Genomic DNA, 14,076 nt, shown 5'->3' with positions numbered 1-14,076 from the left:
ACAAGAAAAGAAAAGAGACTAATGAATCTCAGTAAAGTTTAGAGAAAAGGGAGTTTCCTATGGCATTTCAAATACCCTTCATTAAGTCACATGGACCTTTTTCTAGCTGTGTGACCACAGGCAAGTTCCTGAACCTCTTAGTGTCTTTAGGCAACTTTGAGGCTAAGTTATAAATAAACTGCTAAGCTTCATGTGTAGAGGGTTTACACATGAAGAGTTCCCTGCACTGACCAAGTCAAGGTTAAGGTCATAAGAGAAAGTGAGGGAGTCCTTGAAGAGTGAAATTTCACTTGTCACAATGACCAGAAGCAATTCAAAAAGATAAACAATTTCAATTGTTAAAGGGAATGTTTTCTACAGACATTTATTTGTTCTGTAATCAGACTACTCACTCTTAGAAATTTGCTGACAAAAAGTTAAAGAAATATCCTCATCATCTGTTGCTCTTAAAGGAATAACGTAGTTCTTGGATCAGAACACTTTTCACTCTTGGAAAGAGTGGCCTCATCTTGTCTTTTTTTTTTTTTTAATTTCAACAAGCTTACTGGAGAGGACTGAAATTGGGAGGCAGAATTTCCATATCACAGAAAGGGATTAGTTTGTTGCTCCAGACACACTGTATATTTAGCCAAGCCGTCACTTTCTTGACTTTTTTTTTCTGAACTATTAAGATTCTGGGAGATTTCTAGTCCCAAAAGCAGCCAGTAAACCAACATTTATTAAGTGCCTGCTCTGGACCAGGCATATGCTAAGCACTGGACACTCAATGCTTCCCTTACTCAACATGGTGTTCATCTACAACTACAAGAACGATTAAAAACTACATGCAATATGGAAAGATAAAGACTTGGGTATCTGATCCTCTCAAATGACCAAGCTCCCAAGCACATCTGTCTGGTAACATTAATGACTCAGGATTGCTTAATGCTACCTCCCTTGGGAAGCCTTCTCAAGACAGAAAGACTCTCCTGCTTCTTCTATCCAGTAGCACTTTGCCCTGCTTATTAATTTATCATATTCTCATTTCCATGTTATTTCTGCTGCAGGTGATTACCAATAACAACAACTGGGCCAGGCATTGTGCTAAGCATTTTATAATTATTACCTCATTTGATCCTCACAGCAACTCTGGGAGGTAAATACTATTATTATTATTATGGGGAGCTGAAGCCGAGGTTAAATAACGTGCCCAAGGTCATCAAGCTTGTAAGTAACTGAGGCCAAATTTGAACTCAGGTTTTCCTAACTTGGGGCCCAGAGTTCTATGCCACTGTGCCAACTGGCTGCCCTTGACACACAAAGTAGATTATAATTCCCTGCAGGGTAAACACTTTGCATTTATCTTTGTATTACTCATAGCATACAACACAATGCATTGCATCAACTCCATGGTGATGAAATGAATGAATGATGGTAAATAAAGTATACTTTTCTTTGCCCATAAGATAGAAAAGAAAAAAGAGTGTGTCAGTTTTAAATGAAAAACAAACAAACAACCCCTATCCTCAAAAAAAAAACCCAACCCCACAACACAGGGAGAATGTAGAACCACAACAGCATTGAAAAAGGGAAAATTATATAGGATGTATTCTTTTAAACTCAGTATGCTTTTCTTCCCACCACAATGCTTGTTATAGTAAAAATTTATGCAGAATTTTACATACATCCTCATTTAGTATTCCTAGTGCTTAGCACAGTGGCTGACACAAAGGAGGTACTTAATAAAGGTTTATTGATTGATCGATACATTATCACCTTTTATCGGCATTATAACCTGGTAAGTTTGGTAATACAAATGGTATCAACAGATGGGAAAATTGAGGCAGAGAGAGAAGCTAAACGACCTGTCCAAGGTCAAAGAGCTCAAGATAGGCCCATGATATGAACCCAGGTTGGTCTTCTGAAATCCAGATTTATTGTGCTTAACCTTTTTCATTAATTATTTCCCATCATAGCCCAGTTATCTGTATCTTTGTCTTGGGAATCTGGTTAATCAATATCTATTCAATGTGCCAAGTTAGGTGACTTCCACTGTGCTTGCCAAAGTTTGTCTCCTCTTATGCTAGAGAGGATACTCTGTCAAGGCAGGCAGATACAGAATTAAGCTCAATAGAAAACACAAGGACATATCCTCTTCCATCTACCTTTCTTATCCCTGGACCCCTTTCTCCCCTTTTGCAGTTTTCTACATCTCCCTCTTTTGTATTATTTTGTCCATTTCTCTCACCGTTTCTATTTGTTGCTCTTCATTGTTCTCTCTATTCTCTCTGCTCACATGAATAAGTGTAAAGAATTAAGTCACATCATGGTTAGAAGACAGAATGAGAGAGCAGGAGACATGAATGTGCTCCTAATTCTGCCTCTCACCAACTCTGGGAACCACAGGCAGGACATTTGACTTCTGTGGGCCCAAGTTTTCTTATCTGAAAAATGAAAGCATTGAATTAAATGATCACTAGTTAAATGGACAAGTATTAAGCACCTACTTCATGCCAGCTGTTGTATTGGGCAGTGGGGAGAAAAAGAAAAACTACCCAAAAAAAGCCCTTTCTTGTACTTTCTTGTATCTGTGCCCTCCTACTACAAAGCAGAATGTAACTTCTGTGATTTCATTGGTGTAAGGAATTACCAGTGAGGAAATACCACTTAACAAAACATGTCTGCTATGGCTCTGTGATTTTAAAGACTTGTGGGACACTGAGAAGCTAAGTGACTTAGCCAGTATGTATTAGGGGTAGGACTTGTACCGCAGGCTTCCTGTATCCTGAACTATCTTTCTAGGTCCTATGCTGTAGTGTCTCCCATGAATATAACATTTAAAGAGTTAAATAAATAGCACAGAAGTTGAGGAGGGAGAAAACAATATCAATTAGTGAGATTTGGAAAAAACTTTGCCTAGGAGATAGAACCTGAATTGATTCTTGAAGGTAGCTAAAGATTTTCAAGGCCAGAAGTGAAGAGAGAAGGCTTGCCAGGCACGAGGAGTACCTCTTGCAAAGTTATAGAGATAAGAGATAGGATGCTGAGGTGGAGGAACTGCAAGAAGACCAGTTTGAATAAAACATGGAATGAGTGAATAGCAGTAAAATGAAATAAATCAGTAAAGATAAGTTGGATCCAGAGTGAAAGGGCTTTACATGCCAAGTTCAGTTCACAGTTTCTCCTAGAAGCTAAAGAAGCTACTGATGATTACTCAGTATGGGAGTGATATAGTAAGACTTGACCTTTAAGTAGATTATTTTAGGAGCTATAGGTATGTTAGAGAAGGGAGAATTGGGAAGAAGGGAATTCAATAGAAAGACTGTTATGGTTATTTAGAAAAGAGAAGGGAATGAAAACATGAGATGTGGTGGAGATTGAATAATGACGAGATTTTGCAACTTACTAGATATGAGGGATGAGAGAGGGGGAAGGGATAATAATGCTGAAATTTTGATTCTAAAGATGGTGCTAGCCTCAGTAGAGAAAAAAGACTAAGCACTTACTCAGTAAGGAAGTTCTGGGTTCTAATCCTGCCTCGGACATTTGTTGTGGGATCCTAGGAAAATCACTTAACTGCTTTGTGACTCAGTTTCTCATCTGTAAAATGAGGGAATGAGTCTCTATAACCTCTAAAGACCTTTCCAGCTCTAAATATATGATGCCATGGATGACCTTTATGGAGTTTTTTGTTTTGCTATGAAATGTGGAATAGGGGTTGGAGGAAGGACAGGAAGATAAGGAATTTGGGACATGCTCAGTTTGAGTTGTCTAAGGGTCACCCAACTGGAAAAGGCCAGTACTAAAAAGGTGGTATTATACTGTGTTTCATAAGAGAAAATCAAGCTCGATATGTAGGTTTGAGTCATTCTACAAAAAGATGACAGTTGAATCCATGGGATCTCAAGAAATCACCATGATAACCTGGAAAATGAAGATGGCCCAGAACAAGGCTTGAGCATGTGGTGGGACAACAGAACAGGGAGCATAGCTATTGAGTCAGTCAAGGAAAATAACAAGGAGCAGAAAGCAATGTTATAAAAACCAAGGGAAGAGAGAAAAAAGAGTAGTCAAAAGTTGTAATAAAGTCAAGAAGGATAAAGACTAAAAAAAAGACCATCTTATGGTTGTTTGGTCATTCAGTCATTTCTGATTCTTCTTGAGTCCATGGATCACACTGTCCATGGGGGTTTTCTTGGCAAAGATACTGGAGTGGTCTGCCATTTCCTTCTCCAGTAGATTAAGGCAAACAGAAGTTAAGTGACTTGCCCAGGGTCACACAGCTAGTAAGTGTCTCAGGCTGGATTTGAACTCAAGTCTTCCTGATTCCAGACCCAGTGCTCTATCCACTTAGCCATCTCCTGTGAAAAAAGACCATAGGATTTAGCAATAAAGAGATTATTAACAACTTCAGAGGGCAGTTTCATTAGAATAGTAGTATATGATACTGAAAAATCATAAGATTTAAAATGGGTTATAGAAAGAGGGATTTCAACTGTAGTTTTCTCACCTGAAAAATGAAGCTCAGAAAGATGAAAAAGATCAAGTAGCAACTAAATTCCCACTGACTACAAGTCTCCTTCCCTGATTTTCCTTAATGTTAGCATCTTCCCTCAGCTGATCGTCTCTTTCTTTTTTTTCAAAAATCTTTTTTTGATTTCTTCTAGACATAGCTTGTTTGTCCATGGGTGTTCGCATGCAGTCCTCGTCGACCCCCTCTCCCCCCCCCCCCAGAGTGAGATGAGATAAGGGACTTTCTTGGAGCACTTCCAGTGCTTAGCACAGTGTTTGGCATCTAGTGGGCACTTAATAAATGCTTCCTGGTTTACTGCCTCCTATACCATTCCATCTCCATTTTTAAAAGCACATTTGATGGCTTCTAGGCCCAGCCCAAGCTTATTAGCCACACATGCTTATCATAAAATGAAACCACCACCATTTGGCTCCTTGAGTCCTAATAATGGTCTGCTATGGTCATCACATCTACTGTACTCTGACTAGACAAACATTTAATGGCAATTAGGTGGCCTAGTGGAGGGAGAGCATCTGATCATCGAGTCAGGAAGACCTGAGTTTGAAACCTGCCTCAGACACTTGCTAGCTATGTGACCCAGGAAAAGTCACAACCACTTTTTACTTGTTTTTCCAACTGTAAAATGAGGTGGAGGTGGGGGTCTTAATAAAAGCAGCTAGTTGTGAGGATAGAATAAGAGAATATTTATAAAGCACTTTACAAACCCTGAATAAATGCTACACATCATCACCATCTATGAAAGCAACAATTACTTCTCTAAAATGTGATAATATTTATTCTAAGAGAAATATTTCACAAACCTTAGAGTATATAAAAATGAGCTATTAATAGCCTCCGATGTGGAAAATACTGTTCTGGGTACTAAAGACATAACAATTAGATAAGTGCATGTTCCTACCCCTCACTGAACTCTAAATCCAGTAAAAAATATGACATCCAAATAAAAAAAATAATAATACAAAATATTTAAATAAAATAAAATCATGAAAAATAATAAAATAAAATCATACAAAAGTATTTAAGAAAGGGACAGATTCCTATGTGAATGACTTCTAGGGGAAGTAAGGTCTCCAAAAGGATGAATCAAGAAAGGCTTCCAGGAAGAAAATAACATGAATTTGGCTTTGAAAGACTGAAGAACCCATGGCCTAGACTGATGATTTCATCAGTGTAGGTTCTTCCTTAACTGATGTACATTAAACCTCTTCCATGTTTTAGATGATTTGACTTAATGGGGTTAAAAAAAAAATTCTCACTTGGTACCCAACCACATGGTGATGGGCCACCACAGATTTAGCTAGATTGGTTTCAAAGCTATATTCTAAAAGTCTTCCATTTTGGTTGGGACCTAACAAAATGTGCACACTACTGGAATGGTCTCATAAAACCAGAGCAATTAACTTTCAAAACATAATTAGGCAATGGAGTCAAAATCTTGGTGAAGAAACAATATACAGATCTACAGCTCAAAACAATCTCTGAGGCTATCTAGTTCAAACTTCTTATTTTACAGTTGAGAAAACTGAGGCTCACAGAGTAACTGAGTTGCCCAAGGTCACAGAGATAGGAAGTGTAAGCAGTAGGATTTGAATCCATGTCCTCTGACTCCTGAACATTCGGTGTTCTTTCTACTGTACTATGCTGCCTCCACATTAACTTTTAAATAATAACAATGCTCTTGTTGTTTTTAACCACTTTTTACTCCACTTCCTTTTTCACTCAAACTCTCAAGAAACTATGTACGGCAAGTACTTATATAGTGTGTGCTACATAGTAACTGCTTTAATATTCTGAGTCTATTAAACTTCCTTGTTTCACCCATGCCTATCCTCTGATTGAACAAAGATAAAATGTAATGTTGGTGGGATTGTGGGGAAGAAGGTGCTCCTTAGTTTTTTGCTGCGATTAGTACAAGAGTATCCAGGAGGAGGTGATCAACAGTATCAAATCATGCAGAGAGGCCAAGAAAGAAGAGAATTAAGAAAAGCCTATTGAATGAGGGAATTCAGAGATCATTGGTAGTTTTAGAGAGAACAGTTTCAGTGTAGTGATGAGGTTAGGGCTGAAAAGTAAATGAGAGGAGAGGAAATTAAAGCAACAGATGAAGAAAGCTTTTTCTAATGGTTTGGCTATGGGAAGGAGAGATATAGGCTGATGGATTGAAGGGATTGGTGGGATCAAGTGAAGGTAGTATTTCTTAGTAATGAGAGACTTGATCATGTCTGTAGGCAGCAGGAAGAGGAACCAGTAGACAGGGAAAGACAAAGTTAGAAAGAGAGAGAATTACTGTTGGAACCATCTGCTGTAGGAGGAGATAGGGAAGTAATGTAAATGAAATAATAGATATAACCATTCTTTTGTTGGGTCTCTTTATACATACTTGTTTCTTGTCATTTATATGTGTGTATATATATAGATAGATACACACACATAAAATCAGCTACATTATTATTTTTAAATCATAGTAGAAATAGTTTTGAGTCTATGGTTTTACTTGGAAGCCACCTCCATATTGTGCTTTTATTTGTATTGTTTGACCCTCCACTTTTGAGCAGAGCATTTACTCTAGTAGGTCCTACCTGCTGAGTTAGAAATGTCTGCAGTATGGGTCAACAATCTGGTTAAATTTAAAGAGATTCACCACCAGCTTGCATTCCTGATGCTCAATTTTTTCAATCACAACCACTCTATCTGCTCAAATCCAAGAGAGGCTGGGAGCCTCGCTGGTGGAAAATACCTGCATTAGCAGAAATCATAGGTTTGCGAAGCACTGAGGAGCTTGCTGAGAAGTATTTGCAGAGTGTGCTGTTTATAAGAAAAAGGCAATTTTTAAAAACATCAACAAATCATTTAGTAATTTTTTTCTCTTTCACAGAATCATTGATCTAGACTTCAGAAACCATCTAGTCCAAGCCCTTCATTTTGTTTTTGAGAAAACTGAGAGCCAGAAAGGTTAAGTAACCATAGGTAAAAATGTGAGACAGAATTTGAACCCAGATCTCTTTCCCAGAGTCAGTTCTCAGTTAGGTGGTGCAGTGAGTGGATAGAGTTAAAGGAATCAAAAAGAACTGAATTTGAATCTTGCCTCAGATACTTACTAGCTATCTGACCTTGCCAAAGTCATTGTTTACCTCAGTTTCCTCCAACTATAAAATGGGAATAATAATAGTATCTACCTCCCAAAGCTGTTGTGAGAATCAAATGAGATAACATTTGCAAAGCACTTAGTGTCTGGCACAAAGTAAGTGCTTGATTGTCTCAACAGAATTTAATAAAGGTAAATTGAAGTGAAGAATTCCAAACCTCTTCAGTTTATTAGCAGGGTGCAAACCTGTTAACAAAGTAGGTCAAATGGCTAGCTCATTCAGGCCAATGACCCAGAGAAGGAAGCACAGCTTTTTTTTTTTTTTTTTTTTGGGTGAGGCAATTGGGGTTAAGTGACTTGCCCAGGGTCACACAGCTGGTAATTGTTAAGTGTCTGAGTCGAATTTGAACTCAGGTCCTCCTGAATCCAGGGCCTGTGCTCTATCCACTGTTTGACCTAGCTGCCCCAGCTTTTTTTTTTTTACAAGCATAGAAGAATGAACAGAACTGGGTAAGTGAAGAAAATAATGCAATTGATTACAGGGTTGGCAGCACTGGGGAGTGGGGTGAGAACAACATGATTGATTGGAAATTGGAAAGGATGTACTAGCAATAGCCATCTCCTTCCCTCCTATGACCAAGAAATGTTCATTGTTTGAGTCCATTTGGAAAGTCAGAGATAGTGGACCAGATTTTGGATAACAAAGCAGACATCCTTGTAGGATAGTTTGGTGGTGGAAAGATACTAGACCAGACTCCCAGCTGTCTACTTACATTCCTCATGGAGAGCAGATTTCCTTGAGGCAAAAATAAAAGTGATTAGCAGGAAAACTGAACTTGTAAACTTAACTCACAGACAGAGACAAAGAACTGTGGCTTGAGCAATCATACAAAATGGGGCAGTTATACCAAATAGGATCAATTACAAAAAGAATCAATTGTAATATGATACAGAATCAATTTAATTTCTTTATAATGTTTGTTTCTTTCCTCTCTCTTGGCCTTAGTTTCCTCTTATGTAAAATGGGTAAATTTGACATGTAAAATTAATAATAGCACCTACTTCACCTGGCTTTTGTGAAGATCAAATAACACATGTAAAGTGCTATGTAAATGGTAGATGGCACAGTTTATAGAGTGCTGGACCTGGCATGAAGATCTAAGTTCATATCCAGCCTCAGAAACTTAGCGGTTAAGTGATTAGGCTAGTCACTTAATCTATGTCTACCTCAGTTTCCTCATCTGTAAAATGAGGATAATAATTGTGCCTATCTCCCAGGATTGTTGTGAGGATCACTCTAAAGGGCTTAGCCAACATGAAAGTGTTTTATCATTGCTAGCTATGATGATGATGACATGTTTCAATAACCCTAAATTATAACATGAAAATTTATAAATTCCCAAAAAGGAACTACATAAATGCAAATTGAGAAATACTGTACCTATGGAGAATCAATAAAGAATTATCACTTAAAAATAGTACAACATATCTTCATAGTCTATTAGCTCTTCAATTCTGACAATTTAAAATGGTCCTGACTTGCAAACTACCTTCACAAACAGATATCGATAGAGCTATCATTGTCCACCCTCATCTCCACCTTCAGAAGGAGAGGGAGGTAGTTTTAGAACGTGGAAAATTTTACCAGGATGTATACCACAGCAGAAAACTTAGGGAAGCATGTGGATTGGAGAGAGAAGTCCAGAAAAAGTGTAAGAGATATCAAAGGCAATTTTGAGCACTGATAAATTTTGCCTATGATCTAGAAAAAGGCAGACACTCAGATATAGCACTGAATTTGAGCACCAAAATCATGCAATCCTATACTTTCATTTGACAGATAAGAGAATTCAGTAGCTGAGATTTGAACTGGTCTTAACTCTAAACACAGCACTCTTTCCACTATATCTGAATTCTAATTCAAGACTATAGAACTCAGATTAGCACTGTAAAATTGTTACTTTGAGAAGATATGTTCTAAGCTCCAAACTCTTGAAACACAGCTTGTTCATAAATTGGAAACTGTGTATATAATTATTACTGATACTAGGTTGGTGAGGTGGGAGGAAATATTCAATGAAAACCATTTTAAAAATTGATCTAAGCAAAATATGTTATTATTTGGCATGTTTGAACTAATTTTGTTTCATAAATGAATGTAGCCATCAATATTACTGATTATTACACTGTGAAAAAATATATTCAAATTGATTATTGAGTTACTGAGATGAAAAAATCCTAAACTCTTAAGTGGAAGAATATTATTTATTGAGTTTTTCCTCTTCTGCTTATCATAAAATGTCATTGTATATTGTTTCAAGAAAATGTTAGAAAACACTGAAACAACACCTCATTTTTGTCTGTCTTCTACCTAGGTGGAAAAATCAATGAAAATAACTATTGTTTCTTGAGGCCTTTTGGTACAGTGCCAAAAAAAAATGCTGGCTTAACCTCTCTGGGCTCAATTTGCTCATCTCTAAAAGGAAGGGGTTGTCCTAGATAAACCTTCCAGCTTAAAACTAATATTATTCTATTATTCCAAAATAAGTTTTTGGTAATTAAACTTTGGTCAACATGAATATTCTTTTAGGTAACAAAATTTCCAAAACGTCAGAATTAACTATAATACTCACCTTCCTTAAATACTAGATTATATTGTTTAAAAAACAACAATAACTAGTAGATAGCTAATAAAGAATTAAAATGACTTCTCTTTGTGTCTATACCTTTGAAAACAATGAGATAGAAGCAATTACTTTTGGGGGAAATTAGCTTAAGTAAGAATTGTAAGGACAGTTAAATGTCCTATTAGGATTCTGTATCTATACAAAAGCAATCAAATTGAAATGTTTTGAAAAACTGGAGAATGGGACCATTCCCCCCCCTCCCCCCAATCATCCCCCATTAACCAGTGAATCTGGAAAAGAGAATGGCCTAAGGGTTAAAGTATCCATTCTTAAGAAACTATAACAGAATCCTAATTCTGAAAGGTTAGTTTATCCTTTCCAATTTGGAAGATAATAATCTTTGTTGATCCTCAAAGAAGTATTTTAGATAATGCCTTTGAAATGACAGACTTGCCTACCCTAACAGATTTTTATAGAAGCACTTTCACATGAGATTTTCTCCTAGTAATTAGTTAAAACAGATTCTCTAAACAAAATTTCCATAAATGTGTTTCGGATAGCTTCTAGGGAGGACATCATTTTACTCTTCTATAATGTCTGTGAGTACCAAGTTCCTGAAGGACCTTGGGATGAAACTGAAGTTTGACACACTCACGACATACCAACCCTGCTCCAAAGATAATAAAATGTCACCTTCTGTTTGCATAGCACTTTTAACTTTTCCTAGAACTTTCGCTTGTATTATCTTACTTTTCCCAGAGTCATCCTGGATGGTAGGTAAGACTGATTTTTATTATGTCCGTTTTAAGTATGGGAAAGTTGAAGCAATGGGAACTTAACCGCAGTGTCACTTCTATTAGCTGGATCTATTACTTAGACCTCCTCAGTTTGGGTCTGGTGCTCTTTGCATTTGTTGCTATTTAAAGGGAACTGCGACTTCAGAAAGGGCTAGAGATTGGGCTGTCTAATCCTCCCCCCACCCCAAACCCGCCAAGGGCTAAGTAATAATTGAGCAGCCCAACTTGCGCCCGTCTAAGTTTCCAAAGGTTTCAAGTTACTACCGGCTTTTACTAGGACAGAATCGGGCACAGGAGGCCAAAGGGAATGGGGTTGGAGAGGTGAGTCAGTCATTCAAGGCTCTGTGACATTTGCTGCCTCTTTTACTAGGCTCGGGGGCTGCTCCCCGGTAGTGTCCCGGTATGAGCTCAGCTGCCTTACCTTCAAAAACAGCAAAGGACAGGCAGCGGGCATGAAATGGAAGAAGGGAGGTTTGGGTCGGGGTCGGTCCTGGGTGTAGAATTAGCCTTACAGAGAAGAGAGGACTGGGCAGGGAGCGGTGGGAGTCTGGTCAATCTGGGGGCCGCAGAGAGCCCGGGTGATTGGGCCGTGCGCAGGGGAGGGGATGGCTCCGGTCCCGGAGCAGGAAGGGAAAGAAAGGCAGAGGCGGGGGGAGGCAGGAAGGGAGGCGGGACCAGGCCCCACGGGCTGACGGAGGGGGACTTGGAGGGGAGGTGGAGTTCGGGCCGGCAGCCGGGGGGGGGGGGGGGGGGGGTGAAGGAGACACTGGGCTGCAAGAAGAGATCAGAGAGCAAGCTCGGGAGGGGAGGGGGCGGGCCAGCCCGGCCGAGAGACAAAGCGGGCCGGGGAGGCAGCTCCCGGCCAGGGTGGGCCGGGCCGGGCGGGCTGGGCTGTGATGGGCTGCGATGGGGCTGGGCCGCCCCGTTGGGGGCGGGGCCGGCGGCGCAAGCTCCCCCTACCCCCACCCTATGCGGGCCGCTGGGGACCGGCAGGGACTGCCGCGGGGCCCCGCGGCGGTGCAGCTAGCCCGGCCTCCAGCCCCGGGCCTGGCCTCACCTGTCGAGCCAGAAGGTCCAGGGGGAGTGCAGGGGGACCCCGCCGGGCTCCGGCCTCAGCTCCGCCAGGCGCTGCATGGCCAGCGGCTCCTCGGAGTCCGGCGGCCCGGGCTGCTCGCGGGCGCCCGCGGCAGGGGGCTCCGGGGGGCTCAGCGCCGCCGCCTCGGCGGCCGGGGGAAGCGCCATTTTCTCCCCTGGCCCGACCAGCGGAGCTAGCGGAGGCGAGCACCCAGAAAGCCGGAGACAGCGGAGGCGCCGGCGGCGGGAGCAGCAGCAGCGGAGGCCGCGGCTGCCGAGGCTGAGTCACCCCCCGCCCGCCCGCGTCCTCCCTCTGTCTCCTCCCCGCCCCCCGCCCTCTCCTGCCTCTGGGCGCCCTCAGCTCCGCCCCACGCGGGGGCCTCGGGGTCCGGCCCGCAGTCGTGTCAGCACCGCCCCCGCCCGCCCACCCAGAGGTCAAGGCCGGCCCAACCCCGGCCCCAGCGCGCGCTGTTAGCTGGCCCGGTGCCGGGCTGGCACAAAGAGCAGCCGGGAAGGGGTACGGGGCGGGGTGGAGGGGATTGGCGCGCGCACGGTCAGTGCGAGCCAGACAGGGAGCAGGGCGCGCAGAGAGGCGCGCAGGCAGGCGGGCCTGAGCGCAGGATGCTCGAGCGCTACAGATGCGCTGAGAGCTGCCGCCCGCCCCAGGGCACACAGGTGCGCAGTTGGGCTGCTGGACAGAGGCAGCGGGACAGCAGATACATGGAAGCGGACTTGTCTCAACACACACGCGCTACATGTGGTTATCCGCATAACGTTTGACCACTGATCAGTACATCCATCACTCCCCACTCCCACCTCTCGGAGAGCACGTGGAAGCAGGACATGGTCTGGTTGCCTCTGTTTTTCTAGCTTTCCAAACACCTGTGTTTTCTTCTTTCCCTATTTTTACAACCCACTGTTAAATCAGGTAACATTGCAGCTGCAGAAACATTAGCGATGTTAGGAGAGGGTGCAAACAAAGCTCAAACTGCTCAAATCTTGACACAGCTGGTCTTGAGCAGTGACAAGATTGGAACTCAGTAATGTTCTCATTTCCCATCAGCACCAATGGATCCCAGCTTCTTCAAGTAAGAGAACACTTTTTTTTTTAAATCGTCGAAAGATTTTGCAGCCACTCATTCAATATCAGTTATATTCAGTATCTATTGATGGAGAAAACATTTTGACAAAACAATACGTGGTGCTGATATGGATTCAAGAACTCTTATAATAACCTCTCTCACCAGGGGTCTGAGAGGAAAGCCGTAAATTTACAGATGGAAGGAAGCCAAGGGGCTGTTTAGTCCAAACACTTCATTTTATAGATAAGGAATTCAGGCCTTGAACTCCAAACCCAGTGCTCTTTCCACTTGATCAAATGGCCTCCCCCTTAACCCTTTTATTTTTTGAGCCCTTTGGCTTTGTTTAGAGGCAGCAGCAGTGTCAGAGTCATGACCCTTATACACTCTATACCGGGAGAACAGGGATCCCAGCCGATCTACTCCTTTTCTTAGGTATTGAACTTGAGGAAATGGCCTTACATTTCACCACCACCATAATCTTCAAACCCCCATCTGCTTTTGATAGCTCAAGTTGGGTTTAGTGCCAGAAATGGTTGTGAATCCCAAGAAGCCTTAGGAAGTCTTTCCAACAGTGTCACAAGCTGACTTTTGTTGCTACTCCTGCTGCTTCCAAGAAGGAAGTATCTTCAATGTCTTCAGTTTAATCATTTGACACTTTTGTTACACAGGAGGTAGCTTATGTTTTGAGTCCTTTTGGAAAACTGTCAAATGGGACAGATGTTTACATTTTTGAGGTCTGAAGACTCAGTACTTTCCTCTGAGTCTTTATACAAATGACAAGGGAAGCATGATAGTGATGCTGTCTATAAGCATCACTCATTTTTTTTTCCTAAGGAAAAACCCAGGCTGTGTGTGGTGGGTGGGAAGGTCAGAGGGGATCATGGGGCAGGGGGAAGAG

General features: G+C 41.6%; 1 protein-coding gene across 2 annotated transcripts in view; it reads right to left on the bottom strand.

The window, feature by feature from the left end:
• EIF4E3 (eukaryotic translation initiation factor 4E family member 3) overlaps positions 1-12,389 on the bottom strand; it is a 50,101-nt gene extending 37,712 nt beyond the window's left edge. For both annotated transcript variants that reach the window (XM_043977185.1, XM_043977184.1), the window contains exon 1: positions 12,080-12,389. In XM_043977185.1, coding sequence (XP_043833120.1) covers positions 12,080-12,264 — 185 coding nt within the window. In that variant the 5' untranslated portion in view covers positions 12,265-12,389. The remainder of the gene's footprint in view (positions 1-12,079) is intronic.
• Between the last annotated feature and the right edge of the window lie 1,687 nt (positions 12,390-14,076).

The sequence above is a fragment of the Dromiciops gliroides genome, chromosome 1 (genome assembly GCF_019393635.1).
Source record: "Dromiciops gliroides isolate mDroGli1 chromosome 1, mDroGli1.pri, whole genome shotgun sequence".
Lineage (NCBI taxonomy): Eukaryota > Metazoa > Chordata > Mammalia > Microbiotheria > Microbiotheriidae > Dromiciops > Dromiciops gliroides.
The sequence above is the reverse complement of the archived record's forward strand: the minus strand, read 5'-3'. Positions and strand labels throughout refer to the sequence as shown.